The 24,632-nt window shown below is 57.2% G+C and overlaps 1 protein-coding gene across 1 annotated transcript in view; it reads left to right on the top strand.

Annotated features, from left to right (window-relative positions):
- FAM179A (family with sequence similarity 179, member A) overlaps positions 1-23,864 on the top strand; it is a 34,716-nt gene extending 10,852 nt beyond the window's left edge. The window contains exons 7-19 of the mRNA XM_012727348.1: positions 1,110-1,276; positions 2,483-2,633; positions 2,820-2,984; positions 4,213-4,366; positions 4,951-5,056; positions 5,691-5,926; positions 7,404-7,562; positions 10,361-10,478; positions 10,814-10,905; positions 11,545-11,737; positions 12,863-13,079; positions 19,655-19,741; positions 23,490-23,864. Of these exons, the coding sequence (XP_012582802.1) occupies positions 1,110-1,276; positions 2,483-2,633; positions 2,820-2,984; positions 4,213-4,366; positions 4,951-5,056; positions 5,691-5,926; positions 7,404-7,562; positions 10,361-10,478; positions 10,814-10,905; positions 11,545-11,737; positions 12,863-13,079; positions 19,655-19,741; positions 23,490-23,746 (2,102 nt within the window). The 3' untranslated portion in view covers positions 23,747-23,864. The remainder of the gene's footprint in view (positions 1-1,109; positions 1,277-2,482; positions 2,634-2,819; positions 2,985-4,212; positions 4,367-4,950; positions 5,057-5,690; positions 5,927-7,403; positions 7,563-10,360; positions 10,479-10,813; positions 10,906-11,544; positions 11,738-12,862; positions 13,080-19,654; positions 19,742-23,489) is intronic.
- Positions 23,865-24,632: the final 768 nt, after the last annotated feature.

The raw sequence follows: 24,632 nt of genomic DNA, 5'->3' as shown, positions 1-24,632 counted from the left end.
GGGGGCACAAAATAGCCAGGACCCTAAAGGCTCTGGGGCCCCTCCGGCTGTGAGCTGGAGACGGTCCTGCCAGTGTGGGCAGCCCGCCAGCACTCGGGGGTCACGGGCGCATCTGAAGTGAGGACTCCCACGTCTTGCAGCCTCCCTGCAGTCCCTGCCCTGGCCACTGGCACCTGCACCCACTCACTTCTGGCTCCTTGCCCCTCCTCCTCCTGGGCCTGGATCCCTCTCTGGGCTCTGCAGGGGCCCCAGCACAAAGCAGAGAGATCCTTCCAGAAGCCAAGGGCTGGGCGGAGGAGTGGGGTGGCCTGGGGACCCCACTGGAGCCTCATGCTCAAGACACTTTTTGCTGGCTGGAAGCCCACGATGTTGACCCCCTGGTTTGCAGGACCCCAAGAGAGCCAGGTTAACATTTCTGTCATTACAAGACCAGAAAATGAGCCCCTCCCTCCGAGCCCCTCCCTGCCTCTGTGATAAGAACAGGATTTTTAGGATCAATCGACTGTGAAGATACAGAATGATGAGAACTACGGGTGGGGTTGCAGTTTGTCAATCACAAAGGCATCTGAAGGTCGCTGGGTCTCGCCTTCCTGCTTGTCCCCGAGCAGAGTGGACCAGCCAGTGAGTCCTCTGCCCCTCCATAGTCTCAGACGGGCATGTGTGGCACAAAACCATCAGTCAGTGGGCTCAGCTGATGTTTTTCTCTCCCTGAGCTCCTTACCTCTGAGGTATAATAGATTTATATTCTCAGGAGACATCTTAAACCTCTTAGGTGACAGCTTCGCCTGTCTCCTGTCCAGCCTCTCTCCCTCCCTCTCCTGTCTAAGAACAAGGGAGGTTGTAGCTGCGTGAATGGATGGACAATAAATGAGTGAAACGAACGGGATGTGATCTTTCGCCAGTCAGGGCCTCTGAGCGCTCCTCTGTCAAGTAATCTAACCTGGGTCTTTCTGCGTTGAGAAAGCACTGGACAGAAGAGTTGAGGGTAGCGGCCTTGGCCAGTCAAACTTTATGCCAACTCCAGGGGCCTAGAACCTCGGGGAGCCCAGGGGGATGGCTGCCTCTTCAGTGCTGGGTGTCCTCAGCCCATCCTCTCCTTGACTCCACAGAGCCCAAACCTCTGGCCCTGCCCATCAGAGACAGGTCTGCCGCCTCCGAGAAGCCTGCCTTGCTTTCCTCTCAGTCTACCCCTTTGCTGACAGCCTTCTCCTTCAACCTTGCCAAAGAAGCCCACCCCTTGCTGAGACAGGAGGATCTGAAGGAGAGCGGGGCCAAGGTACCTGGAAGGCGGGCCAGGGCCTGGGGGCAGAGTGGACCGGGCTGGGTACATGCCTGCTTCTCAGGGGTGGCAGTGTGGGTGTGGCCGCGGCCTGAGGAAGGCCAGGGAGAGCCCGAGGCAGCCGCCCCAAGTTCTTAAGCCTTGAACTTGTAGAGGGGTTTGGGGGGCTAAAGAGAGAAGAGAGGAGCGAGTAGGGTGGGAGGAGCTGGGCCAAGGGAAGAGAGGCAGGGAGGAGGGGGGGCAGCGGAGGTCACACAGGGTTCGGGAGGAAGCAGGATGCTGAGTAAAGAGGGGCTTAGGTGAACCACAGGGGGTAATTTGATCCAGCACCCAAGATAGCAAGGGGAGCAGCTGACTGGAGGCAGATCAGCCAAAGGCTGAGCTTGATGGGCTGACAAATACCTTGCACTTCAAAGGTGACCTTGGTCCCCATGACTCTCTTCCCTGGTCTGGGTGAATTCAGTAAAACCCAAGAGAGTCGCAGTGATGGGGGACCTGGGCTCCTTCTCTGACACAGATTAGAAGCTGTGATGGGCGTGGGGCCTGCATGTGCTATGTTAGCCCTGGGACCCGACGAGGGTGATGGCACCACAGCTTCCTGCCAGTTTAGACCACTTCGAAATAAGTTATAAAAAGCGACCGTAGGAATATTTAGAAAAACCCACTGCCTCTCCCCACACCCAGACAAAGGGAAGTTATTTCTCAGCCTCAACCCCGGTGGCTTGCTGGGAGTGGGCTGAGGCAGGAGCCCCCCCCAGCACCCCATTGTCCCGTCTCCCCTCCATTCGAGGCGTCCCTGCCTCCCTCACCACGCCCAGTGCGTTCCAGCCTCAGGGCCTTTGCACGGCTGCTCTTGCTGTTGAAACACAGACCCATACTCTTTCCTACAGACCCATACTCCTCGCTTCATTCCCGTGTCAGCTTCCTTTTCGTCTCCTTAGGGAGCCCCCGGGCCTTCTTACTTAAAGCGGAGCCCCGTCACCCCCTCTCTCTAGCTTCCTGTTCATTTGTCTTGCCTGACTTCGAGACTGGGCGGTTTGCTGGCTCCTCACCCCTCAGTGGCTCTGGGGGCAAGGCGTTGCTGTTTGGTTCACTCCACAACAGCACTGGCACCTCGGGGCCACCGACGTTGGCACGCGAATGTGAAGGCAAGGAGCCTCCCTGGGTCTCCGAGGTTAATGGAGCTTGCTGGCCGTGTGCCAGATCCAGGTGACCATCTCCAAGTCTGCCCAGGAGAAGATGCGGCTGAAGCAGATGAAGGAGATGGAGTTGTTCCGGAGGGCCAAGGAGCCGGAGAGAGAGAGGGAGCTCGCTTCCCAGAGCCTGGGCTGCCGGAGGACCTTGATGAAGGAAGGTACCGGTGCGGGATGGGCTTCCCGCAGGTAGCAGAGACCTCTCTAGGCCAAGACTTTAACCTGAGGTTCTGCCCCGGCGCCACCCCGAGGCTGGGCAGGGCGCCACCTCTGCTCTCGCTGCCGTGAGGGGACCCCGGCGGCCACCCACAGGACCAGCTCCACCCGGCCGTCTTTCTGCCTCACAGGCCTCCTCCCGCTCCGGGGCAGCGGGACCCTGTCTGTGCCCACGGGGCTGAGTAGCCCGCGCAGAAGCACCTCCGGCGTCATCCTCAGGAGGCGGGCCAACCGGGCCTCCCTGCCCAGCATCCCTGTCAGCAGGCAGGAGCCCAGCTTCGCCCGCCACGCTTCAGGTGGGTGCAGACTCAAGTGGCAGGGCGTGCGTGCCTCTCGCTGCGCCACCTTGGGGTGCACTGGGGCATGCAGAGAGGCCCCAGCTGGTTGGCTTCTGTGCGCTGCTCACGTCAGACTGGGGAGCACCCTGGGGTGTCAGAGACGAGCGGTGTCTGGGACTCGGAAGTGTCTGTGACCCAGGCCGGGGCCTCGGCTGTCACGGCGGGAGTTGTGGATGGCTGGGCGGGTGTCCCCAGACCGGTGACAACCTAGAGGAGCCGGCAGGGCACTGGCACCACACATGTTGCAAACGGCGTCCGAGGAAGTGGCTGACCCACCGGAAGAGGAAGCGAGGGCCTGGGAGGCCTTGGTTTCCCACCTGTGGCCACCTAGGATGTCAGGCTGGACAGGGCTGGCACAGACGGGGAGCGGCCCAAGGGTCTAGGGGCTGCTTGGGATGGTGCCGGGACAGGGGCTTCTGCCCCGTTCTGGCAGAGGCGCTCTGTGCTGCCTCACGTTTGTGTCTGGGTGTCCATGGAGGCTTCGTCTCAAAGATTTGGCTGCTAAAGAATGTTTGGATACAGCCAGCCTGGTTTGGCATCTCGTTAAGTGAGGGGCGGGGGGGTGGGCAGGAGGAGAGGAAACCACTTTGGTGCAGGAGAGAATAGCGACTTACTTCCCATTTCAAGTCTCTGTCTGTCCTTTGGTCTCAAAGTAGAACGTGTGCACTTTGGCCCTCCTCAAGACACGCCACCTTCCTTTTCAGTCAAGAGCCTCTCAGCTGTCCTCTCAGCTCAGAGACACTAGAAGCCACTGTACTCGTACAGCTAAAGTCTCTGATGTTTTACTTTTACTATAAATATTATCATAGTCGGGCCCTCCCCCTGGTGGTGCAACAGGTCAGAAGCGCAGCCCTGTGAGGCTTTGCCACAGCCGCTTCAGCACGAGTTCAGTCCCCGGCAAGAAGCTGACCCACACGGCGGGGCAGATCTCTCCTGTCTCGCCCGCTGCTCCCCTCGGCAGTGTACTTTGCTGATCTGCCTGTTCTGCTCCCCACTCTGTCTCTGGTGACTCCTCTCACCGCCCCTGCCCCTCTGGCCTGTACCCCAGTTCTGTATGCATCAATAAAATAAATCTTCAAAAAATTATCAGTCTATGGCAAACGGTAATACCAACCGCCGTAACTTCCCAGGCGACCAGTCCTCCCGGTGAGATTTGCTAAGTTGCTTTCCTTTTCCGTGGCTGCAGCGAACTCATTACCTGCGGTGCTCACGCTGGGGTCTCCTGAATGGGGAGAAGAGGAGGAAGAGATGGATCTTAGAGCCTTCAAGGAGTTGAGGCCTTTCTCGAACCCGGAGCTGGGGCTGGCGGATGCCCTCCAGTGCCTGGAGAGCAGCGACTGGTGAGGACACAGCCTCCCCTCGTGCGTGGGGCTCACACTCACTCTCTTGCCGGACGCTGCTCCCGGGGGAGGAGCCTTGTGCATGTGTGTGTGTGTGTGTGTGTGTGTGACTAGCCTCCCATGTGGGCCCCAGGACCCCCACGGAGCCTGGGGGGCTGCTCTCTTGCACAGCATAATTGTGTGGCAGGTTTGACCCCCCCTTCCTTAGGGGGCCTAAGAACCCAAGTCCTTTATTTCTCTGAATCAGCTAAATCTGCTCCCACTGCCCTGGGGGACCCACAGTTGTAGCTGCGGGCCAGCGGCGTTGGGGTTTGGACGTCTCTGGACGCCCTCCTGGGTCTCGGCCTCAGGTTCAGGTGCTGCTGTTGCGGGCACAGCTGGGTGTGCGTGGTGGGGGAGGGGCACTGGGCACCCGTGCCTGCTCTGGTAAGGCCGGGGCAGCTGGGCCCTCGCCCTTTCCCCTGGACCGTGAGGCCTTGGAAGCCACTGGTCCCTCCCTTTTGTGAGGGTGTGTGGACCCCAGGTGTAGCGGGCGGGGGCTCCTCCCTCCGCCTGCCCGTGACAGGGATGGACCTGCTCTGCAGGCAGATGAAGGAGAAGGGTCTGCTGAGCGTCCAGCGCCTGGCGGCCTGCCACTCGGAGCTCCTCGCCGGGAGGCTGCATGACGTGTCCCTGGCCGTGACGGGGGAGGTGAGCACCCCGCACCCTGCGCCACCGTCAGCGCTCACACGGCAGCCACCGGGAGCACCCCACTTGTGTGTGTGTGCTACCCAGAGTACCCAGTGGGTACTGTCTTGCTGGCTAATATGTGGGTCCAGGACCCCGTGTGCCACACCCTGCTGTGTTCTCTGTACTCAAACCCCTGCAGGGGATGAATCTTCCTGTCATAACTCTGCCTTTGGGGCGGTTGTGGCATCACCCAAGGTCTTCTCCCCAGGGGCTGAGGCGGGTCCGGAGGGGCCCAGAGGGGCAGTAAGCTGCCTCTCACCATGAGCAGAGGCTGGGCCTCCCTGGGAATGGGCTCTTCTAGAGGGGCCCCTGGAGAGCGAACTGAGCAGTGCTGGTCAAAGTGCTTTGAAGACGGAGCGCACAGTTCAGGTGGCATTTTGGATCGATAATTAGGGTGGTAACATTAAGCCTAATTTTGCTCAATGGGACTGTTTTGTCCAGAGCTGCCGCTGGCCTTTCATTCCCAGCCTGGCAAGGCCTGGGTGTGGGGCCAGGGTGAGGTGTGGGGTGGGGTGCATTTCCCCATCCTACAGATGTTCTGGAGCCCTGGGCCGGGGCCGGCAGCCCCAGCAGGTATTTTCGTTCTCCCTCTAAGGTCACCAACCTCCGCTCCAAAGTGTCCCGTCTGGCCATCTGCATCCTGGGGGACCTCTTCCGGACCTTGAAGAGGAATATGGACCAGGAGACTGAGGAGATTGCGCGCTGTCTGCTCCAGAAGATGGGGAACACCAGCGAGTTCATCCAGAGAGCAGCCAACCGGTCCCTGGCGGCCATGGTGGAGCACGTGACCCCTGGGCGCTCCCTGGTGGCCCTCACCTCGGCGGGCGTCTAGTAGGTGGAGGGCTGGGCTGGGGAGGGAGGGCACTGGAGGTGGGGGGAGGCCTGGCATTTGCTGGGGTGTCTCCTGCCCACCTCTCCGAGCCCTCCGGACGTAGTGAGGCGGGCTCCGGGCAGCCCAAGCCCTGGGGAAGATGTGGGGGACATGGAGTGGCCGTGGAGACGGAGCTGCGGAGGCGGTCTGCACCAGTGCCCCGGCGAGGACTCTTCCCTTACCCCAGGACGGCCATATCTCTTGAGCCAAATCTCGTGCTTTAGCCCACCCCCTTGGCCTTCTCCTGGGAAGCCTCCTGGGGAGCTTTCTGTAGCCAGATTTGTTTTCCCCTCAAGTAAAGACTCAATCCAAATGCAAAAGTGAAGTCGTTTCCCAGGCCCTGTCTCCCAAAGGGCCAGACAACTCACCAGCCCAGTGAGCCACACCTCTGCATGGCGGGGACCCCCACGGGGAAGGAGGGCAGCTGCCCCAGGCCGCCTTTGCCAAGCACCCCACAGCCTGGGCCACAAGCTCCCATCCTGGGTGGCCACTCGACTTCTCCCCACTTTGGCTTCTTCATCTGCAAGAAGGGCACAGTAATATCTGCCCCATAACATTGTGCAGACTAAACCAACAGACTCGCAAGAGAGTGCCAGGAGCTTTCCTGTCAGCCTGGCACCTACTGACACCCTGGCTCCCTCAGGCGGGGTGTCCCCTGGGGAGCCCCGACTTGTGCTTTTGAATTCCAGGAGATCTTGCTAAAATGCCTCAGATTCCGATGCTGACTGCGCTGGTCCCTAGACCACACCAAGCGGCGGGAGGCCAGAGGCCCCCTGTGCTCCACTGGGCAGGGGTCAGGGTCCCCGTGGACTGATGGGTTTTTCTTTTAGCTTCCTCAGGATGGTTTCCAGTCTCCCGTTAATCCCCCTTCCCTCCCTTCTGTCTCAGATTACTCCAGCAGAAGCGCATTAAATTCCCATTAAGAGTCAGGCCTGTGCCAGGCACCTGTGGGGAACTGGGGGTTCACAACAGGGAACTCCCAGGCTGCCTGGGAGCTTCAGGGGCGCAGCTGTGCTGCCCAGTGGGCAAGAACAGAGTTGCTTGCAGTGGCCAGTGCAAGCTCAGGGAGCATCTGTTCTTCCCTCCCTGGGGGCGGGGGCTTGAGGGGGGCAGAGACAGGGTCTTTCTCTAGAGAAAGTGGGGACGTGCTTTTATGCCAAGGTAAGAACCAGCTCAGGCAGGCACAGGGGATGGGCTCGTGCTGCGTCTGGGGAGCGTCACGCAATCGTGTGACTCCACACCGGCCTCCTCGCCTCCCCGGGCGGGCGGCTGTCCTCATCTTAGTTATAGAGCCAGAAGTGCTCTTCCTCGAAGATTCTCGTTAGCTCAGATGGTGGCATGAAACAGAAGCACAACTTTAAGTCCACGTGCAGTGTCTGGGGAGCACCACGCCCCATTCCGTCACTGAGCCCCTCGACTGTGACTGTTTCTCTTCAGTCACCGAAACCCCTCAGTCCGGAAGTGTACTGCTGAGCACCTGTCAGCCGTCCTGGAGCAGATAGGCGCCGAGAAGCTTCTCTCTGGCACCAGGGACAGCACGGACATGCTGATACACAACCTGGTGAGGCTGGCTCAGGACTCCAACCAGGACACCAGGTAATACAGGGCCAGGGGGCCAGGGGCCCAGGCGGCCAGCCCGGCCAGCCCGGCCTAACCACCAGCCTGGGGTCTGAGTGTGCAGTCCTCGCCCACTGCTGCCGTGCTCACATGGCGCCTCCAGAACCGGGGACACAGTCTTTGGGGATCTGCCAGGAGCAGGCCTGTCAGGGGCCTTTGTCCACTCAAGCCCCCCCAGCATTGTGGGGAGCTGTCTGGCGCCCTGACCCCGCTGTTCCTTCCTGTGTCCTCTGCCTGGAGGCCTGTGTTCTCATGACCTTGCAGTATCTGGATTCCTAATTTTGACTGATTTGATGGCTAAAATGCGGATTCATTGTTTCGGAGTCCCTCACCCCCCCACCCCCATTACTAATGAGTCCAGGTGCTTCTTCGCGTGCATGCTCGTCTTTGGGAAACATGACTGCGGGCTGCTCTTGGAGGATGGGCAGTGGCTGAGGCGGTTGGTGCAGGAGGGGCAGCAGGCAGAGGGCCACCCCCTAATCTGGGCAAGGGGCGCTGGGGCCAGCACTCTGCAGAGGAGGGACCCCCAAAGGATGCGGCTGGTGAGGCTGTCGGAAAGGAAGCGCAGATGCCTCCTGGGGTCCACACCTGAGCAGCCGTGTGGGGACAGTGCCACTCTCTGAGCCGGGGAGCAGTGGCCGGGAAGTACAAGGTTTGGGGTTGCTTGTTCTTACTGGAAGCAGAGAGGGAACATGGCTCCGGATCTAACAGCCTCTCTAGCCCCTCCTCTCTCGCCGTGGGTGGTGCTGCTCCTCTCCTAATCTCTGCGGCATGGCATCTCCCTCCCTGGGCCTCTGCGTCCCTCTGTGGCCTGGCCCCACCTGGCCTGGCCTCTGCCGGGGGTCTTGAGTCCTTGTCCACCTCTTGCAGCGCTCCCTGAGGGGGGCGCATCACTTCCTGGGGTCCCAGTCCACGCCTCTCGCTGGTGCCCCCCAGGGCCATCACTGGGGTGCCCCAGTGTCACCTCGGTGCAGAGACCCTGGACAGACTCTCCGCCTTCTCCCCAGCTTGACTTCTCCATCTTTGTTCCCCCTATTGTCAAACATCATTGTAATTTACTGAGTCATCTAAGATGCAAAATGGGAAATTTCATACCTTGTTGATTCTGACACACACTCACACATTTCAATAGCTTATATCAGAGGCTTATATTGTTGCCTCTGGCTGGCAGGCAGCATGATGGGGCTTACTATCTGCACATCCATAAACTCAGTCATTGTTGCTCAGGTATAAACCTGTGAATTAGAAAAAAAATAAAAAAATAAACCTTTGAATTAAGGTGTAACGTGGGAGCCTCACTATGAATCTTCTTTTGCTTGTTATCCTTTGTTATTTATTTTAAGAAGTCACTTTGGATGTTCTGTGGGGAATTGTTGAATTTAGTTGTTATTTTAAATGTCTAACAATATTATACTTTCATTTGGCATTGACATGAAAAGTTTCTCTGTAGAAGAAAAGGCAAGAAAAAAGAATGATGCGGCATAAATTAGATTATTCATGCAAACATTCATCATCGAAGGAATGACCTAAATTCCACCTTTCCTTACAAAACAAGTTCCCAGTACTTTATGTGACCTGTAGAAGGTTGAACCCCGAGTAACATCACCTCTGTTCCTGAGACACAATGGGCAAGGGTCACCTTCAGTGGGGGGCAGGGTCCTTGAAAGCAGTGGAAATTGCTAGCATTTTCCTTTTCTCTAGTGGAAGATAAATTAATGATATATTTTACAATCAGTAGAGGGTTAGGCTGAGTGAGATATTGTGGCTATAAATGTACCATGCTCTGCCGTAAGTCTTGTACTTTTAACTTCCTTAGCAGCTTTTGAATCCAGTTATCCCACTTGCCCCTGCTCCACTGTCTTATTTTGAGCCTTTATCATCTCTTGCTATTTCTCTGCCCTCCCAAAAGGTTTCCCAGCCTAGCTTCGTCCCCAAAGACCCGCCCTCTACCTTTTGCCAGAGACATTTTGACTAAGTGCAAAAAATCTGATTGTTTCTCAGCAGCTTTCTGTTGCTTGCAGCGTAAGGCCAAATTTCCTCCCATCTCTCCTTCTTCCCATCTCCTGGCTCCTATCGTCTCTGGCCTGTTCTCTTCCTCTGTCCAGTCCCTACCCCTGTTCTCCAATGTCATATCTGCAGGTTGCTTTATGAACCCTGGCATGCCACCTCCCCTCCTTCCACTTACTCCCTCTTCCCCCATTTATTCCCTAGTCCCATCCCACTTGCAAATGCCTACTCACCATTTGAATCCCAACCCAAGGATCACTTCTTCCATGAAGTCCTCCTTGATTTCCTCCCTGCCCATCACAGTTCTCTAGGTAGAGCTGACTACTCGCTCCTATACGTCTTTATTGCATCCTTTCTCAGAGTTCTAAAAGTCCCATAGTAGAAAAAAGTGAAGGATATTTTGGTATAGCCATCCAACCGAATATTGTATAGCCATTAAAAAGGATGGCATGAAAGGACAATTAATGATGTAGTGAAAAAAATCTGGATACAGCTTTTATATGTATGCTGATATCAAGTGAAAAGTGAATACATTATAAAATGCCTATGAGGAATAATATTAACATTAAATAATGTTTTCTGTTGGTAATGGGATTATAGTTGTTTACTCTCTTAGGCATCTAGTTTTAGGCTAGGCAGGAATTATTAACTGTGATCGTTACAAAAGGTATCAAAAATTCATTTACTATAATTAGAGAAATTATGTAAAGCTGTTCAGCAAATTTCCAGTGTCTTTTTGTGGCTGATCATATTGCTTCTTCCTATGCCAGGTTTTACGGCCGGAAGATGGTGAATATCCTGATGTCGAACACGAAGTTTGATGCCTTTCTGAAGCAGTCCCTCCCGTCTCATGATCTGCGCAAAGTCATGGCGGCCATCAAGCAGCGGGTGAGTCGGGCCGTGAGTGGGTGGGGTGGGCACCCAAGCTGAGCCTGGCCCTGGCAGCTTTTGCGTTGGTCAGAGGCCAAGAGTGCGTGCCTGGGGCTTTAACCTCACCCCTGACTCACGCTTGCCATTTCCTCTCCCTGTACCCCCGGGGCCCTCTCCACCTGTGACATGTGACTCCTGACCACCCACCTGGCCCGTCCATGCTCTGGGAGGCCCACCTGTGCCTGCTGGAGCGCTCCGGGGCAGGGGCCCTCCTCTCGCTCTGGCCTAGGTGGCAGTACCTGGCGGCTCCCACGGCCATCCCTGTGGCTCAGGTTCTGTGTGCGTTTTTCAAGGGACTAGAAGATAGTGAGGAACTTCCATCTGCCAAAGGCCGCAAGGTGTCGCGGAGTCTGGTGTACGAGAACGGGCTGCCCGGTGAGCCCAGGTACCGTGCGCTTGTCTTCCTGTGATTCCACACTCGAGATGCCGATGGGGGGCCTGTTTGCCCCGGGCCAGGGGGTGCTTCAGGGCGTGAGTCTGGGCCACCACTGAGACCTGGGTCTGCAACACCCATGGGTGGCTCTGTAGGGTGTGTGTTTCCCTTCAGAACCAGTCCCAGGAGCATCTTCCAGTCGAGTCAGTTCCAGCAGTCACCAGCTCAGTGGTACAGTTTCACCGGCCCAAGTGGGTGTGGCTGCGGTCACCTGGGTGAGCTCAGTGCCTCTCCGTCCACTGAGAGCATTGGGTCCTTTATCACCATCAGCATGTCCAGCGTGGGGCCAGTTTGGGACTGAGGCAGGTGAACAGGGATGGGCCCAGAGGCTGGACAGTGGGTGCTGGGAGACCGAGAGACCACGCAGGAGTCCGAGGGGCACTCCTAGGCCTAAGCTTAACGTGCCCTGCAGGAGTGCCCGCATCCTGCCCTTCTTCGAGAGTCACATCCTGCACTTTCCGGCATAGCCTCCCAGCGGGACCAGGGCGCTCGCTCGTGTTCCCTGCCCCTCCACGCTCTCTCCCCCCGCCGAGACGGGCGTCTGCTCGTGGCCCGGCCGGGGCGGCCTGCTCAGATGTGCCTTCCACACAGGCTCAGCTCCAGTGGCCCGAGGCTGACGGGGCTGCGCTCCTCCATGCGGGGCAGCCTGGAGATGGTGCAGCAGCTGCAGGAGTTGATGCGGCTGCTGGAGGCCAAGGAGTACCAGTCTCGGATGGACGGCGTGGGGCGGCTTCTTGAGCACTGCAAGGCCAGGCCCGAGCTCATCGCCGCCAACCTGGTCCAGGTGAGCAATCCCCCACGCTTCTCCTCCTACCGTTTCTCCCCTGTGGGCGCAGCTTTAATTTGGAAAGCTCAGAACAGGGCTGGATTCTGGCCTTCAGAGTCAAGGGGGCCTCGTACGCTCTTGCTTTCAGGCTGCCTGGGGAATGCCGCCAACCTACAGGGTCCTTGGCATAGCTCGGAGAAACACCGAACACCTCTCATGCCTCCAGCAGATTTGTGGGGAGGCGGGTAGAGACAGGGGTACCAGGGTCGAAGGTTGCTCCCAGTCTTAGCTACACATGTGATGTTTTGGGGGCAGACCATGGGTCTGGTTGGGTGACAGGGCAGGTTGGCTGGACAGGTCAGTGAGGAGGAGACACAAGTGGAATCCAGGGCAGACACCTACGGCCTCCTGCAGTGGGGTCCTGGCAGCCAGGCCATGTAGTAGCATTGCGAACACACTGGCCTGGGCCCTCCCTGGTGGCACAAGGGGTTAAAGCGCCATACTGTGAAGCTGGCCACAGCTGCCTCAGCAAGAGTTCGATCCCCGGCCAGGGAGCTGACCCACCTGGCGCAGCAGACCTCTCCTGTCCCACCCACTGCTCCCCTCAGCAGTATATTTCAGTGCATCTGCCTGTTCTATTCCCCACTCTGTCTCTGATGACTCCTGTCACCCCCACGCACCCCTGGCCTGTACCCCAGTTCTGAATGCATAAATAACTAAAACTTTAAAGACACTGGGGTGAAGTCAGCAGGTCTGGGTTTCTATCGAAGTTACTCCTTGTGGATCTGGGGCAGAGCATCTAACGTGATTCCGTCTCAGGCTTTGTGTAGTTATTTCGTCTTTATTGGCGAACTGAAGATGAGAACGCAGGCCTCGTGGATGAAGGCCGCGTCGCAAGGCCGTGGTGACCCCCCAGACACTTGGCTGCTCACGTACGCGGTGCGGAATGTGTGCTCACGTCCCCTTGCCCGCCTCCTCTTCCTCAGGGATCTTCTGGCACAAGCCAGATGCCCTCTGGTCGGGCTGCAGGAGGACACCTTGCCCAGGGAGCTGCTTGAGCTGGCTAAATCCCAAGGAACCTGCTGCTGCTGGCTCCTGCCCGCCCGGGGCCCCACGGACTCTTGGTTTTTATTTCCTCAATAGGTCTTTGATGCGTTCACTCCAAGGCTTCAGGATTCAAACAAGAAAGTGAGCCAGTGGGCTCTGGAGGCCCTTGCCAAGATGATCCCCCTCCTCAAAGACAGCTTACACCCCATGCTGCTCTCCATCATCGGGGCCGTTGCAGACAACCTCAACTCCAAGAACGTGGGCATTCACGCCGCGGCGGCCACCGCGCTGGATGCAATGGTTGAGAGTCTGGGTGAGTCCTTCCCGGCAGCTCCCTCCGCCCATCCGCAGCCCCTCGGCTCTGGCAGCAGGGCCCTACAGGTCGCTGGCTCCTGTTCATCACGCCCGCTCTTCTGGCTTGGACTCAGCACAACAGTCGGCCCGCAGGCAAATGTTCTCCAGAGGCTGCGTCGGACAGGGGTGGGCAGCCCAGGGCCTCTGGGTGGACGCGCTTTCCGGGTCAGCTCTACCACTCAGTGTCTCAGACGGCGGGAGGGGGAGGTGTGGACCGTCTCTCTAGCCTCTTCGATGTCCTGCGATGGAAATGACACCCAGGGCCACACAGCACACCCTGAGTGACTCAGCAGGAATGGGGAATGCTCCCCCCCTCCCCCCGCATGGAAACAAAAGCAGGTTAGGGGCGCCAGGAGGAGGTGCAAGGGCTGTCAGCACTTTTTTCATTGTGGAGATGGTAGCAGTGGGTGGAGCCTGCTGGAGAAGACAGAGCGGATGGTGGGCAGGGCCAGGTGTGGGGCCGCTCAGTCATGGTGGACCAGGTGAAGGCCACCTTGGTTTCTGGACACGGAAGACACGCTGGACGCCACGGGCTTTTGAGTGAGAACTGGATGAGTCGTGCCTCTTAGGAGGATTGCTGAGAGCCAGGATGTGGGGTGGGTGGAGAGTGAGGGTGGGTGGGACGGAGGGGGAGAAAAGGACTCAAAGGTGGGGGTTTGGGGGCGACATCAGGAGCGCGGACGGCCCCTCCGTCCCTTATGAGCTTTAGGGTGCCACTGCGTGGTTCTCTGATATTAGCTGGACTTTGGGTGCATCTGCTTCTGTCCTCTGTTCCCTAGATGCCTAGAGGAGCTATTCTGCTCCCCAGTACCAAAACTCAAGTGCAAGTTTAAGACCTCAGGCGTGTGTGAGAAAGTGGTACGTGAGGAGGTTTGTGCCACCCGCTTTCTCAAAGCAGTGTTGCCGTGACGCGAGGAAGCTTGGGAGCTGAGAACCACCCGTGTGTGTGGGTTTGCAGCTGGAAGTCCCAAGGGCACGCACAGACCTGCCCGGTGGTGAGGCTGGGGACCCCACCGCTGCTCCCCAGGCCGCGCCCCGGCCCGAGCCAGCCTCTGGCTCAACAGCGGCTGTGTCCTTGGCTGGGCCTCTAGGAGAAGTTCCAGTTACAAATCAAAGGCCTGGTCAGGCCCTTCTCTCTGCCTCTTGAGTTCATAAATATTGTCAATTTCTTCTCTTCACCTCAGAGGGAATTTATGATTTGCTGAGTTTGTAGCTGTAGAACAAACAATATAAATCCAGCTCTAAATTACGGCTTGTTCTCAGCGCCGCTCTGGGTAAGTGAGATTGCTGTTGCCAATAACCAAGACTCTTGGTAAATCATCGCAGGCCCTGGATTTATTGGGAAAACCTGCATCAAGCAAAATAGGCTTCCGCTATTTGGAGAGGATCAGCACCTTGTCTGGGGAGAGCAGCTTTTAACTCTCCCCCCGTTGGGTGTCCTATGCCCCACTTTTTGCCACGGGCCACTCTTCTTGATCACCTGGGGCTCTGCCGCTCAGGGCTGCAGATACTGGGGTCTCCTGCTGCCCCAAGATGCAGGGCCCTCTGTGTGGGCTGGCCACCCTGGGAAGGGACCGGAATGGCCTGCCTTTGGGACCTGGCCACCTCTTGAGCCAGGTGGCAGCTTCCAGGGGTCATCTGGAGTTCTTTCCTCCTGGGACAGGTTGCCATGCCCTCTGGTCTGTCAGCTGAAGGGTTTGGAGCAGGGAAGGTGGAGGCAGGCCTTAGGGGTTCTGTTTTCTCCCCAACTCTTAGGCCAGATCTGAGCCTGTGGCTTTGGGGGGATTTAGCACCCCGAAGTCTCTCTGGAAGTGGCTCAGAGCTCTTGAGCAGGGGCAGCTTCTCTGAAGCCTGCTTTGTCGGGCCCTAGAAGGCATTCGGGCTTGGGCCGGAGAGATCTGTGCAGAACTGAGGAATACTTAAATGCGGGAAGTCACAAAGCAAGCCTCAACTCGTAGGTGTCTCCTGCTTGACTGGGGGGTGGGGGTGGGAGTGGCGAGGGGACCAGCCAGGCCAGGCCATCATCTGGCGGAAGGTCCAGATCACACAGTCAATCCAGGAGGATGGTCTTTGATGATCTCTTTCAATCACGCTTGACTCTGGAATTCAGTGACAAAGGTGATTTCTTGGCCCACATTGTCTCCAGTTCTCTGGTTTTCCCTGGGTGCACTGGGCAGATGATGTGGAGAGAGCAAGGTGGCGATTTCTGTCCAGGTCCCCTTTGGGGGTGCAGGGGAGGGAAGGATGCTCCTAGACTCCTGCCCTCTGTCCTTTGCCACTGCCTGCCTTGGGGCTTTAACAGCTCCAGACCTTCTGGTTTCAAGAGGGTTCCAGCGTCAGGGCAATGCCCAAGCAGCCTGGCAGGTGCTGACGGTGGGCTCGGTCACTGGTCAGTTACAGGAGAGATTTCACTAATGAAAACATCAGGCTGATGACAGCTCATCCCCTCCTGGGCCCGCGTTCTGCATTCAGGCTTCTAAAAGCTGAAAGTTCTCTTAATTCACAGCAGCCCCTGGCCAGTGCTGGAGACAGCAGATAAGCGGGTGGGAGTCCCTTCAGGTCCACTTCTGTTTGGCTGACTTTAAATTCATTACCTTGTGTAGATGCTTTAACCAACATTACATTGTTAATGGTACTGGCGCCCGCCTAGTACACCAACTGCTTGGAAACATCCTCTTATCTTCTATTTTTTGTCTTCATGTCTATATGTTTCCCTGGTTAAAAATCATCGTGTAAGAACAATTTGACTTTGCTGCTGTCATTTAACACCACCCAGTTTCTCAGGCTGTTACTCGACCTTCTAATTAACGTAAAAATAGAAAGTTTATTTCCCAGCATTGTATAAGTCTTACTTAGTAATTATGGAAAAATGGAAAATCTAGAACATTTGCAGGGGGAGAAAATACCAATTATTGTCCCAACGCCTAAAAGAAACCATTATTAATGTTTAACTGACCTTTTTCTCTTTAGATCTTTCTTTTTCTCTGTGTACCTGTGCACACAGTTGTAAGACACGCATGAATTTGATGCTGTTTTTGTTTTTTTTTATTCATATATCTACTTACATTATTGTTCACTTTACAACAATGTTTACTCCCCCTCACCCGTCATCCCCACAGCCCCCACATCCCCCACATTCCTCCCTCCTTCTGATCCCTCTCTGCCCCCCCCCCCATTCTGCTTTAAATATGCTCACACCCGCCAGTCACTGGGCCAGCTCTGTCCAGGCTGGGCTGCCGCTGGCCTGTCTGTTAGGTGGGACAGTTCCGGTTTTGCCCTGGGGGATGAGCAGACCTGGGTTTGGTGGTTGGGGAGAAGTGGCTGCTTGGCGTGTCCCAGCTCCTGGGGCTTGTGCTTATGGGGGGAGGGGGAGACAGGGGGGCAACCTGGCCCCCCGCTGTCCCACTGCCACTGTCCTCTGTTTCCTCTACTTCCTCAAAAGCTCAGCTCTGGCTCGCAGCAGTTTCAGGAGGCACCTAGTGGCCTCAGGTTTGTGGGGTGAGGCTTCCCTGCTGGAGGAAGGAGAGCGCAGGGGGGACAGGGGTGCAGTCAGTGACTTCTGGGAGATGCAGAAGAGGCGCCTGCGAGCCCCTGCGCCGGGTGAGCGAGCACGCATGCGCAGTTAGATGCCAGCCCCGTGGTTGGTCTCCCCACCGGGAAGGTTGCCCAGCTTTCCGAGCACTTTGGCAGTAACAGTAAGGGCGGTGGCATGACCGATCCCTCGGTGATGAGGGGCCGAGCTGTTGTGCTAAGATTGAGCCTAACTCACTTCATCCTCACAGCAGCTTTCCAGGGAGGGAAGAGTGCTATCCCCATTTCACAGATGGGTAAACTACAGTTTACTGGATAAGTCACGGTGGCCCACGAACAGGCCAAGATTTAAATCCAGGCAGTGTGGACCCAGAGCCCACACCCTTAATTAACCCCATGCTCCACTGCCTCTCCTCATACCTGGGTGTGGCCAGGTGAGTCTGTGCGATGGCAGTGGCCCGAGGAGCAGGAGCCAGCCGGCTGGGCGCCGAGCTCTCGTCTCTGTGGAGTCGCTGTCCCCTCTCCCTGCAGGCTGCAGAGGTCCATGGGACACTGGGTGCCCAGCCCCGTGCAAGGTCATTCTGGCACGAGATAGCTCCTGGAGGGGGTCCAAAAAATTTACACTGGGTTAAAATTTTATTTTTTACAACTGAGGCAACATTGGTTTATGACGACCCTGGGGTCTGCCACCTTTCTGCACAGCCCTGGATTCTTCAGTCCTTAGGGCCCTCCGACCCTAAGAGGCCAGTGGTCAGGAGGGAGAGATCCAGCCGTGTCCAGGAGAGCAAGTGCCAGCGAACTCGTGCTCCCAGTGAACGCTGGATACTCTGGGGGTGGGACAAGTGGGAGCTCCTGGGGTTCCCAAGACCAGTGAACTGATACCAAAACCCATTTTCAGGGCCTTCGCCAGAGCCCCGTAGGCCACATCTTGTAACTGCACTGTTGTAGAGGCTGGCTTCTCTTCTCCCGCCCGGGACAAATTGATTTAGAGTCCGGCCTGTGGAAGGAGCCTTCGCAGGCGACAGGAATGTGTAGCGTGTATGTCTATCTGCGTCTAATCATCGTCTCGTCCCCGTCCCCACCGGCCTCGGAGTGGGGGAGCAAGGGGCGCCCAGGAGGCGCTCCGAGCTGGAGTGCTGTCTGGTGGGAAAAACAAAGCTTTAGATGCAGGTCTTGGGGAAGCCATGGCCTCTGCTCAGAGGCTCAGAAAACATGGAACTTGCCTGAAAAGACTCCTCCAGCAGGTCCCTCAGCCCTGTCCCTTGCAAAGAGAAATCTTTGATGCTCAGATTTGGACCCTGGGATGTACCTGCTGGGCCACTGTGGTAATGGCCCCACTACCCTGACAGGGTGGAAGATGTCCTCTGTCACTGCCCCTCCCTGCGCCTTATTCTGTGACTGCTCTGGTTGCAGAATGTCAGGGGCTGGGCGTGCTGGCACCCTTCTGTCTATGCAGGGGCAGTCTGGTGTGAGGAGGAAGGTTGAACGCACGAATCTTCTAGGCCAGCACGGCTGCCTGTGTGTCTTTGTGAGGATGCAGGACTGCAGGCTTAATAGTTTGAATAGCCAGACGCCAGTTAAACTGAGGCACAATGAGCAGCTTCCACAGTTAGTGCAGGCAAGTTCCTGCTGGGGTGGGCATTGGAGCCTCTTTATTTATTTACTTATTTGTGCATATAGAACTGGGGTACAGGCCAGAGGTGCAGGGCAATGAGAGAATTCACCAGACACAGAGTGGGGAGCAAGCAGACAGATCAACGAAGTACACTGCTGAGGGGAGCAGCGGGCAGACAGGGGAGGTCTCCTGTTTGCCGCGGCATGTGGGTCACCTCCGGGGTTGGGAATTGAACTTGCACCGAAGTGGCTATGGCCAGCTTTGCAGTGCTGCGCTTTTAACTTGCTGTGCCACCAGGGAGGGCCCTGCTAGAGCCTCTTTATCCTGAAACACCCCCTGTTTGTCTGTGATTTCACTGTTAGGAGCTCATCTTGGTAGTAAATGCTCTGTAATAAACACAAGAACCAAAGGGCAGAGCTGGGTGCCAGGCGCCATCCTGGGTGTGTCTGGGTAGCAGGGACAGCGGCGTTCCTGGTGCTGGGTGCCACTGGCAGGTGTGGGGGACAGTTTATAAACGTTCCCCTTCCCCTTATACCTCCTGGGAGATGCATTGAAGCAAGTGGAGCAGAAACTGTCTTCACAAGGATGTTTAGTTGGGCCTGTGTCTCACACAATGAGGTTACAGATCAGCTGTGAATGATGTCTGCACCCCACCTCCTGAACCCACCAAGCCCTAAGCCCTTCTCTGACCTCAGCAGAGCCAGCCAGGCACCTCTGCTCCTGATGGGGTGGTGGCCATCCTGGCTTGCAGGGGCCGAGAGGTGTCCCCAGTTTTCAGAGCTAAAATCGGGGTGGATCCAGGCAGATCCAGAGAAGTTAGTCATGGTCCACCTGCTGTATCCTATGGGTTAGAGTACAGGTTCAGGCTTGGAGGAGAGCCAGGGCTTCTGAGTGCTGACCCTAGTCCTGAAGTGACCTTTGGTGTGACCGTGGCTTAGCCCCTCGGTTTTCTCTCAAAGTGTGTGTGTGTGTCTATGTATCTCCACATCCAATCTATATCCATCCATCCATTTATCTCTTTCGTTCATCGACCTTTTTGCCATATATCATTTGTTTGTCCGTCTGTCCATCTGTCCGTCCGTCCGTCCGTCCGTCCACCCATCCAGCTTTCCACCCTCTTTTGCCTCAAAACTCACAGCAATCTTGAGGACACACAGACAGTGTGAACCAGGTTCATGGGGGCAAGCTGAGCCCTACTGGGGAGCCAGTGAAACTGTTCCAGGTCCCCCCCTCTTCCCCTGGCACCCCAGGCACACTCCCTTTGTTTAAGTGGATCTAATCCGGCTCTCGGAGGGGCCTGTTCCCCGCAGCCTGCAGGTGCCGGCCCTGAGCTGGTGACGCTGCGTGGGCCGCAGCACCTGGCCACCGGCTTCCTCCCTCTCTTCCAGACCACCTTTGCCTCCTGCAAGCATTCGCTGGGCGGGTGCGTTTTCTGAGTGGCCGCGCGGTGCTAGATGTCACGGAACGCCTGTCAGGTGAGTCCCAAGCCCCTCCCTGCCCCCCCCCCCCCCCCCCCCCCCCCCCCCCCCCGCACATGGTTGAGTCACTCATCTTAGTCTGAAAAGAACCAAAGCATCCACATGGGGCATTACAAACCGTGGCAATTGGCTTTTCTAAAACCAGTCCCACGTTGCCAGCTGACAGTCATAACCAGGATAGTTTTGCAGGAACTAGCCTGCAGACAGGGCTTCCTCTGGCCCAGGGGACTGTGGGCAGCTGCTCTCTGAGTAGCCGCTGCCTCATGGTGCACGCCTGTGCCCGTAGAATTAGGGAAGTCGCCCCTCCCCGGCCTGCACAGCTTGCAGGCAGAGCGTGGATTTAGCCCCACTCCACTCCCCCAGCCCCCAGCAAACCCCGAGGACTCTGCTCCGTGAAGTTGGGGCTTGGGACTGAGCCTGTTCTTCCTTGTCCAAGTGTCAGTCAAGGCAAGCTGCTCCGAGCCTGTCTCTGCTTGGGTTTGCAGGGACAGGCTGAGTGATCCACTCCAGGATCCAAGCCTTCTCCTGCGCCCTTGAGGTAGAGAGGACACAGGTTTTGGGGGGGGGGGGTGGACCGGTCTGTCACCTGCCCTCTCTGACCTTGGACAGCTTCCTTGGTTTTATCATGCATTTTGCTTGCCAAAAGCCTCCTTGCCTAGCTAGGAAGGGGGCAGAAGACTTAGTTTGTGCTCTGGACTGGGGAGGCCCTGGAGTGCGGCCGCCCGCCTACCCCTGCGCACATCCTGGCACGGCTCCTGCTGTCTTCAGCGTGGGGTTCAGGCTCCTGCTGGGCCACAGGCCTGTCACCACGCACTCCCCCAGGCTCTGCCTTCTCTCCAGCCTGAATTATGTGCATTGGAGCATTTAACCCCTCGCAGAGGTTTGTTCTTGTAGAAATAAGACAATGGAGCTCAGAAAGGTTAAGTTCCTGGAACGCTTGGCGAGTATTTCCAGGGTTTGTCCCTAGGGGCCTGGGGGCTCAGCCAGCCCTGACCTCTGCTGAGCAATCTCTCCTGGCCATTCCCCCCACACCCGCCCCCTCGACCCCTCCAGCCCACCCCCACCCCCTTCACCTGCCTGGTGCTGGCATTCTGCCCCTCCCAGCCCTGGCTTCAGCTCCTCACCTGTGCCTCCTCAGCCCCGCTCTACCCTTCTTTCTCTACCCGGTGGGCAGGCCCACCTGGTTCTGCACCCCCTCTCTGTCCCCCTGTTCCTGCTGAAGATGCACAATGCAGGGTGCCTGGCTAGGGCGTCTGTCATTCCGGAGCCTCCACGCCCCCTCTCTTGCCCTGTGCCCCGGTTTGGTCCTCCCAGAGCCTCCAGGTGGCCCCCTGCCTCCTGTCCAAGCACCAGGCCCTCCACAGGCAGGTGGGGTATCCTCACAGCTGCTGTGGGTGCCGGTGACCCCCTGGGTGCGGCAAGGAGCGCTTTCCTGTTGCTCAAAGGCAGCTTCTCCTTCCCTGTCCTTACAGAGCTCACGAGGCCCAGAGATGGCAGCCACCTGTCGTTAGATTCTCCATGTGCTGTAGATACTTCCAGTTCTTTCCAAAAGAAAGCAGGGGGAAGTGTTTCTACATGGCTCTTGTGCTCACTCGATGTCAGCCAGGGACAGAGAAGGAAATTTCAATTGACACAGGCGTGGACTAAGAATAGCACAGCTTAATAGGAGTAAATCTTCTGCTAATTACCTCAGCAGCTTATAAAGCTCAGCTGTAATGGGGTTTTCTCCCTCTTGACTCCCAGAAGGGCCACTGCCGCCTCTGCCAGGTGACCCCCATCTCCTTGTACCTGGGGAAGAGACCTAAGTGGGGCACATTGGTGTCCTCTGAGGTGAAAGCTTGGGGAGGGGAGGCTGGAGTAAGCCCCCACTGCAGGTGTGGAAGGATGGGGGAGCTCTGTGGGTACCTGGTGAGTCCCCGCCCTTTGGTGGGGGCACTGGGGACCCCTGCCTGGGCCCGGTTCATGGGATCGTTCTCATAGCCATTCACAGGTGAGATTCAGATTTAGGAAAACTTTTGAGTTACTGTTGTCTGGAGTCAGAGTCAGTAGCTAGTTGGGAGACTGGTTTTCTCCCTGTTCCCTCACGCTCTCCGGCTCCTGTTTCACCTCCCCCGTCAGTCCTTGGGGCTCACTGGGGTGGCTTTCTGCCACCTGCTCAGGCAGTCGCCAGCACTCACCTCTGCCCGCCGCTTCATGAACTTGCTCACGGCCCTGCTCCTCAAGCGGCCTTTCTGGTGAACCCCAGCCTGGCTGGTCGCTCACTGGGCAGTCCTGTCATCCCTAGCCCTGAGAACCACCTTGGCTTCTGAGGGTTCTGTGATGTTGGGGACCCCAAGGGAGGCCCGCTGTGTGGGTGCAGGACCCTTCCGTGAGGCACGGCCCTGGGAGAGTGTCAGGATGAGCCGGGGCCCAGGTCACTTCTCCTCTTTCCCATTGTCCTGGCTGGAAGAAGCCGGGGGAACTAGACGATGCTATGCTGAGGACAGAAGCATTAGTTGGGGGTTCACTAGAAACAAAGCTCTGGATCCGCTTCTGCCACGCGGAGCCAAACCTCTGTTAGCTGCGTGGTTTTGGGCAAGGTCCTGGAGCCCAGTGTTGGTTACCTCCTGTGAAATGGGTGCCCTCTGCCCTCATAGTCTGGGGTGCGGAGGGGTGCTGGGAGGTCCACTGATGCCAGGCTCTGGGCCCCGACTCTTGGCCCAGAGACCTTCCAGTGTCTTCGCCCAGCAGGAGCAGCACCCAGCACTGCTTGCCTTAATCAGCGCTTCCCCTCTGGCAGGATGGCAGAGTGAACTGAGGGTGAAGGAGCCCTGCAGCATCTAGGGGTGATGTGCCGAGCCTCAGGCTGCCGCAGCCCCTCTAGAGCAACTGGGTGGCCCCGAGTACCACTTTGATGGACATCCAGCAACCCCAGTGTCTGCCCTGTGAGGAAGGATTAGCTGGCCAGTTTCGCTACTCTGGGCTTTAGAGAAGACAGAGGGCTTTGGGCCACCCGATTTGGGGTTCGCCACTGGAGGGAAGGGTCCGTGCCACCCTTGCTGGGCTACGGAGCATTTCTACGCGCGGCAGTGTGGCTGGCCTGCGGCGAGGACCAGCTTGCAGGCTGCTGTTGGTTCTTTTGTTTCTTTAAGTCTTATTTTTCAGAATGCTCCGTTGACCGTCTTGATTTCTTTCCCTAGTCCAAGCTTTCTCTGTATTTGCACAGACCCCGTAGGCGGTCGTGTGGACAGAGCGACTCTTTGTGTTTCACATGCGTTTATTAGCTCATCTCCAACGACAGCAGGAGTCTGGCTCAGGATGACTTATCCTGACTTTTCAGAGTATGGTGCAGGTCCAGGAAGGTGGGGAGCTTTGGGGGGCTCACACAGCTCGTAGACCAGAGGCAGGACACCGTTCAGATGTGCCACCTGTTTCCAGGTGGCAGGAGCCACGTGACTGTCTTGGACGCGGGTGCTTGACCTTGGCACGCCCCTTCCTTCTGGAAGCCTACTAGCCGTCTGTCTTGCGACTGGCCGATATAAACACGTTTATAAACCAAGCTGATGTCTTCCTTCTTCCTTCTGATTTTAACAGATGTTAAAAGCATTTTTATGGGCCCTATAGAGTCCCTTGAGCTCCTGGAACTGTGTTGAAGGGCTTCGTGCGCCGGCTGTTGCTTTTGTGGGGCAGAGTTGGTGTTCCAAAGCGGGAAGTGGGAGGGGAGAGAATGTCCCCACGAGTAACTCTCCTCATTTCTGCCCCACAGTGCTGGTGGCCTCGGTTTACCCCTGGAAGCCCCAGGCGGTGGAGCGCCACGTCCTTCCCGTCCTCTGGTACTTCCTGAACCACGCGCTGGGGAACGGGGTGCTGCGTGGGCTGGGCGGGAGCGCGCGCCCGGTGCTGAGGCGGCTGTGCAGGGCCGTCCAGGAGCACATGGGCCCCCGGCTGCAGGACCTGGCCGCCGGCCAGCCAAAGCACGTCCTCGAGTCGCTCCAGGAACTCTTAGACGGGGGAGCCCCGTGAGACGGCCACGGGATGGTACCCGGCGCAGGACCCCCGGCAGCTCAAGACCCTCCGCCGCACCCGGCGGACTTGACATGAGCAATCTTATTTTTAACCTTATTTTTATGATGGAATAATCTCCTGGTCTATTTTCCTTAGACTTCCAGATGTACATAGTCTATTTTGAAGTAGAAATAAAAGAATCGCTTATTTTTCTAAGGGTTTATGACCTTCTACTTTTTTGACCTCAAAGAATTTTCCAGAGGCTAGATTTGTGACAAGCAGAACAAAACAGGACAACAGCAAAACCAGCCGTGGGTGAGACCACGAGTTAGGAAGGAAAAGTTCAGCTGAGACACCTGTGCTGTGGGCCATTTGGGGCACAACCCCCATCTGTGAGCAGCAGGACACGACCTTCCAAAACCCAGGAACCCCAAGTTGGTCATTCACACCTGGTCCATTTGTCGATGGCCTGATTCGAGGTGAGTGTACAGACAGCCTCAGGGGTCCAGCTTCTGTCTTAGACAATCTGTGTAGTGTCTCTTGGTTCTGCGAGGACCTGCCCCCAGGATGTGTCTGGCCTATTAAAAGGTAAGGAGAAGCTGACGCTTGTTTTATTAAAAACCTTCTCTGAATAATGGCATCTTGACTCGTTCCAAGAGGACCAGACCGGCTCTCACTTGGGTCATCATCACACAGGGCAGCGGCAACAGTGCCCCGCGGCCTGAGCTTCACGCTGTCACCGGGAAGGCCTGAAATGGCACAGTGTACTCCAGGTGGGCGGAGCCACAGAGGTGGACAGGTGCGTAGGACTCAGATTGACCTGGACCTGAGGCTTCTGGGAGGAGGGCTCGTTGATGGAGATGCCAACACAGGGGGGTCCTGGCAAGGGAGAGGGGTGTCTGGG

The sequence above is a fragment of the Condylura cristata genome, unplaced genomic scaffold (assembly GCF_000260355.1).
Source record: "Condylura cristata isolate star-nosed mole 26May11 unplaced genomic scaffold, ConCri1.0 scaffold00020, whole genome shotgun sequence".
NCBI classification, from domain to species: domain Eukaryota; kingdom Metazoa; phylum Chordata; class Mammalia; order Eulipotyphla; family Talpidae; genus Condylura; species Condylura cristata.
Note: the sequence above shows the minus strand (reverse complement) of the source record. Positions and strands in the feature narration are given on the sequence as shown.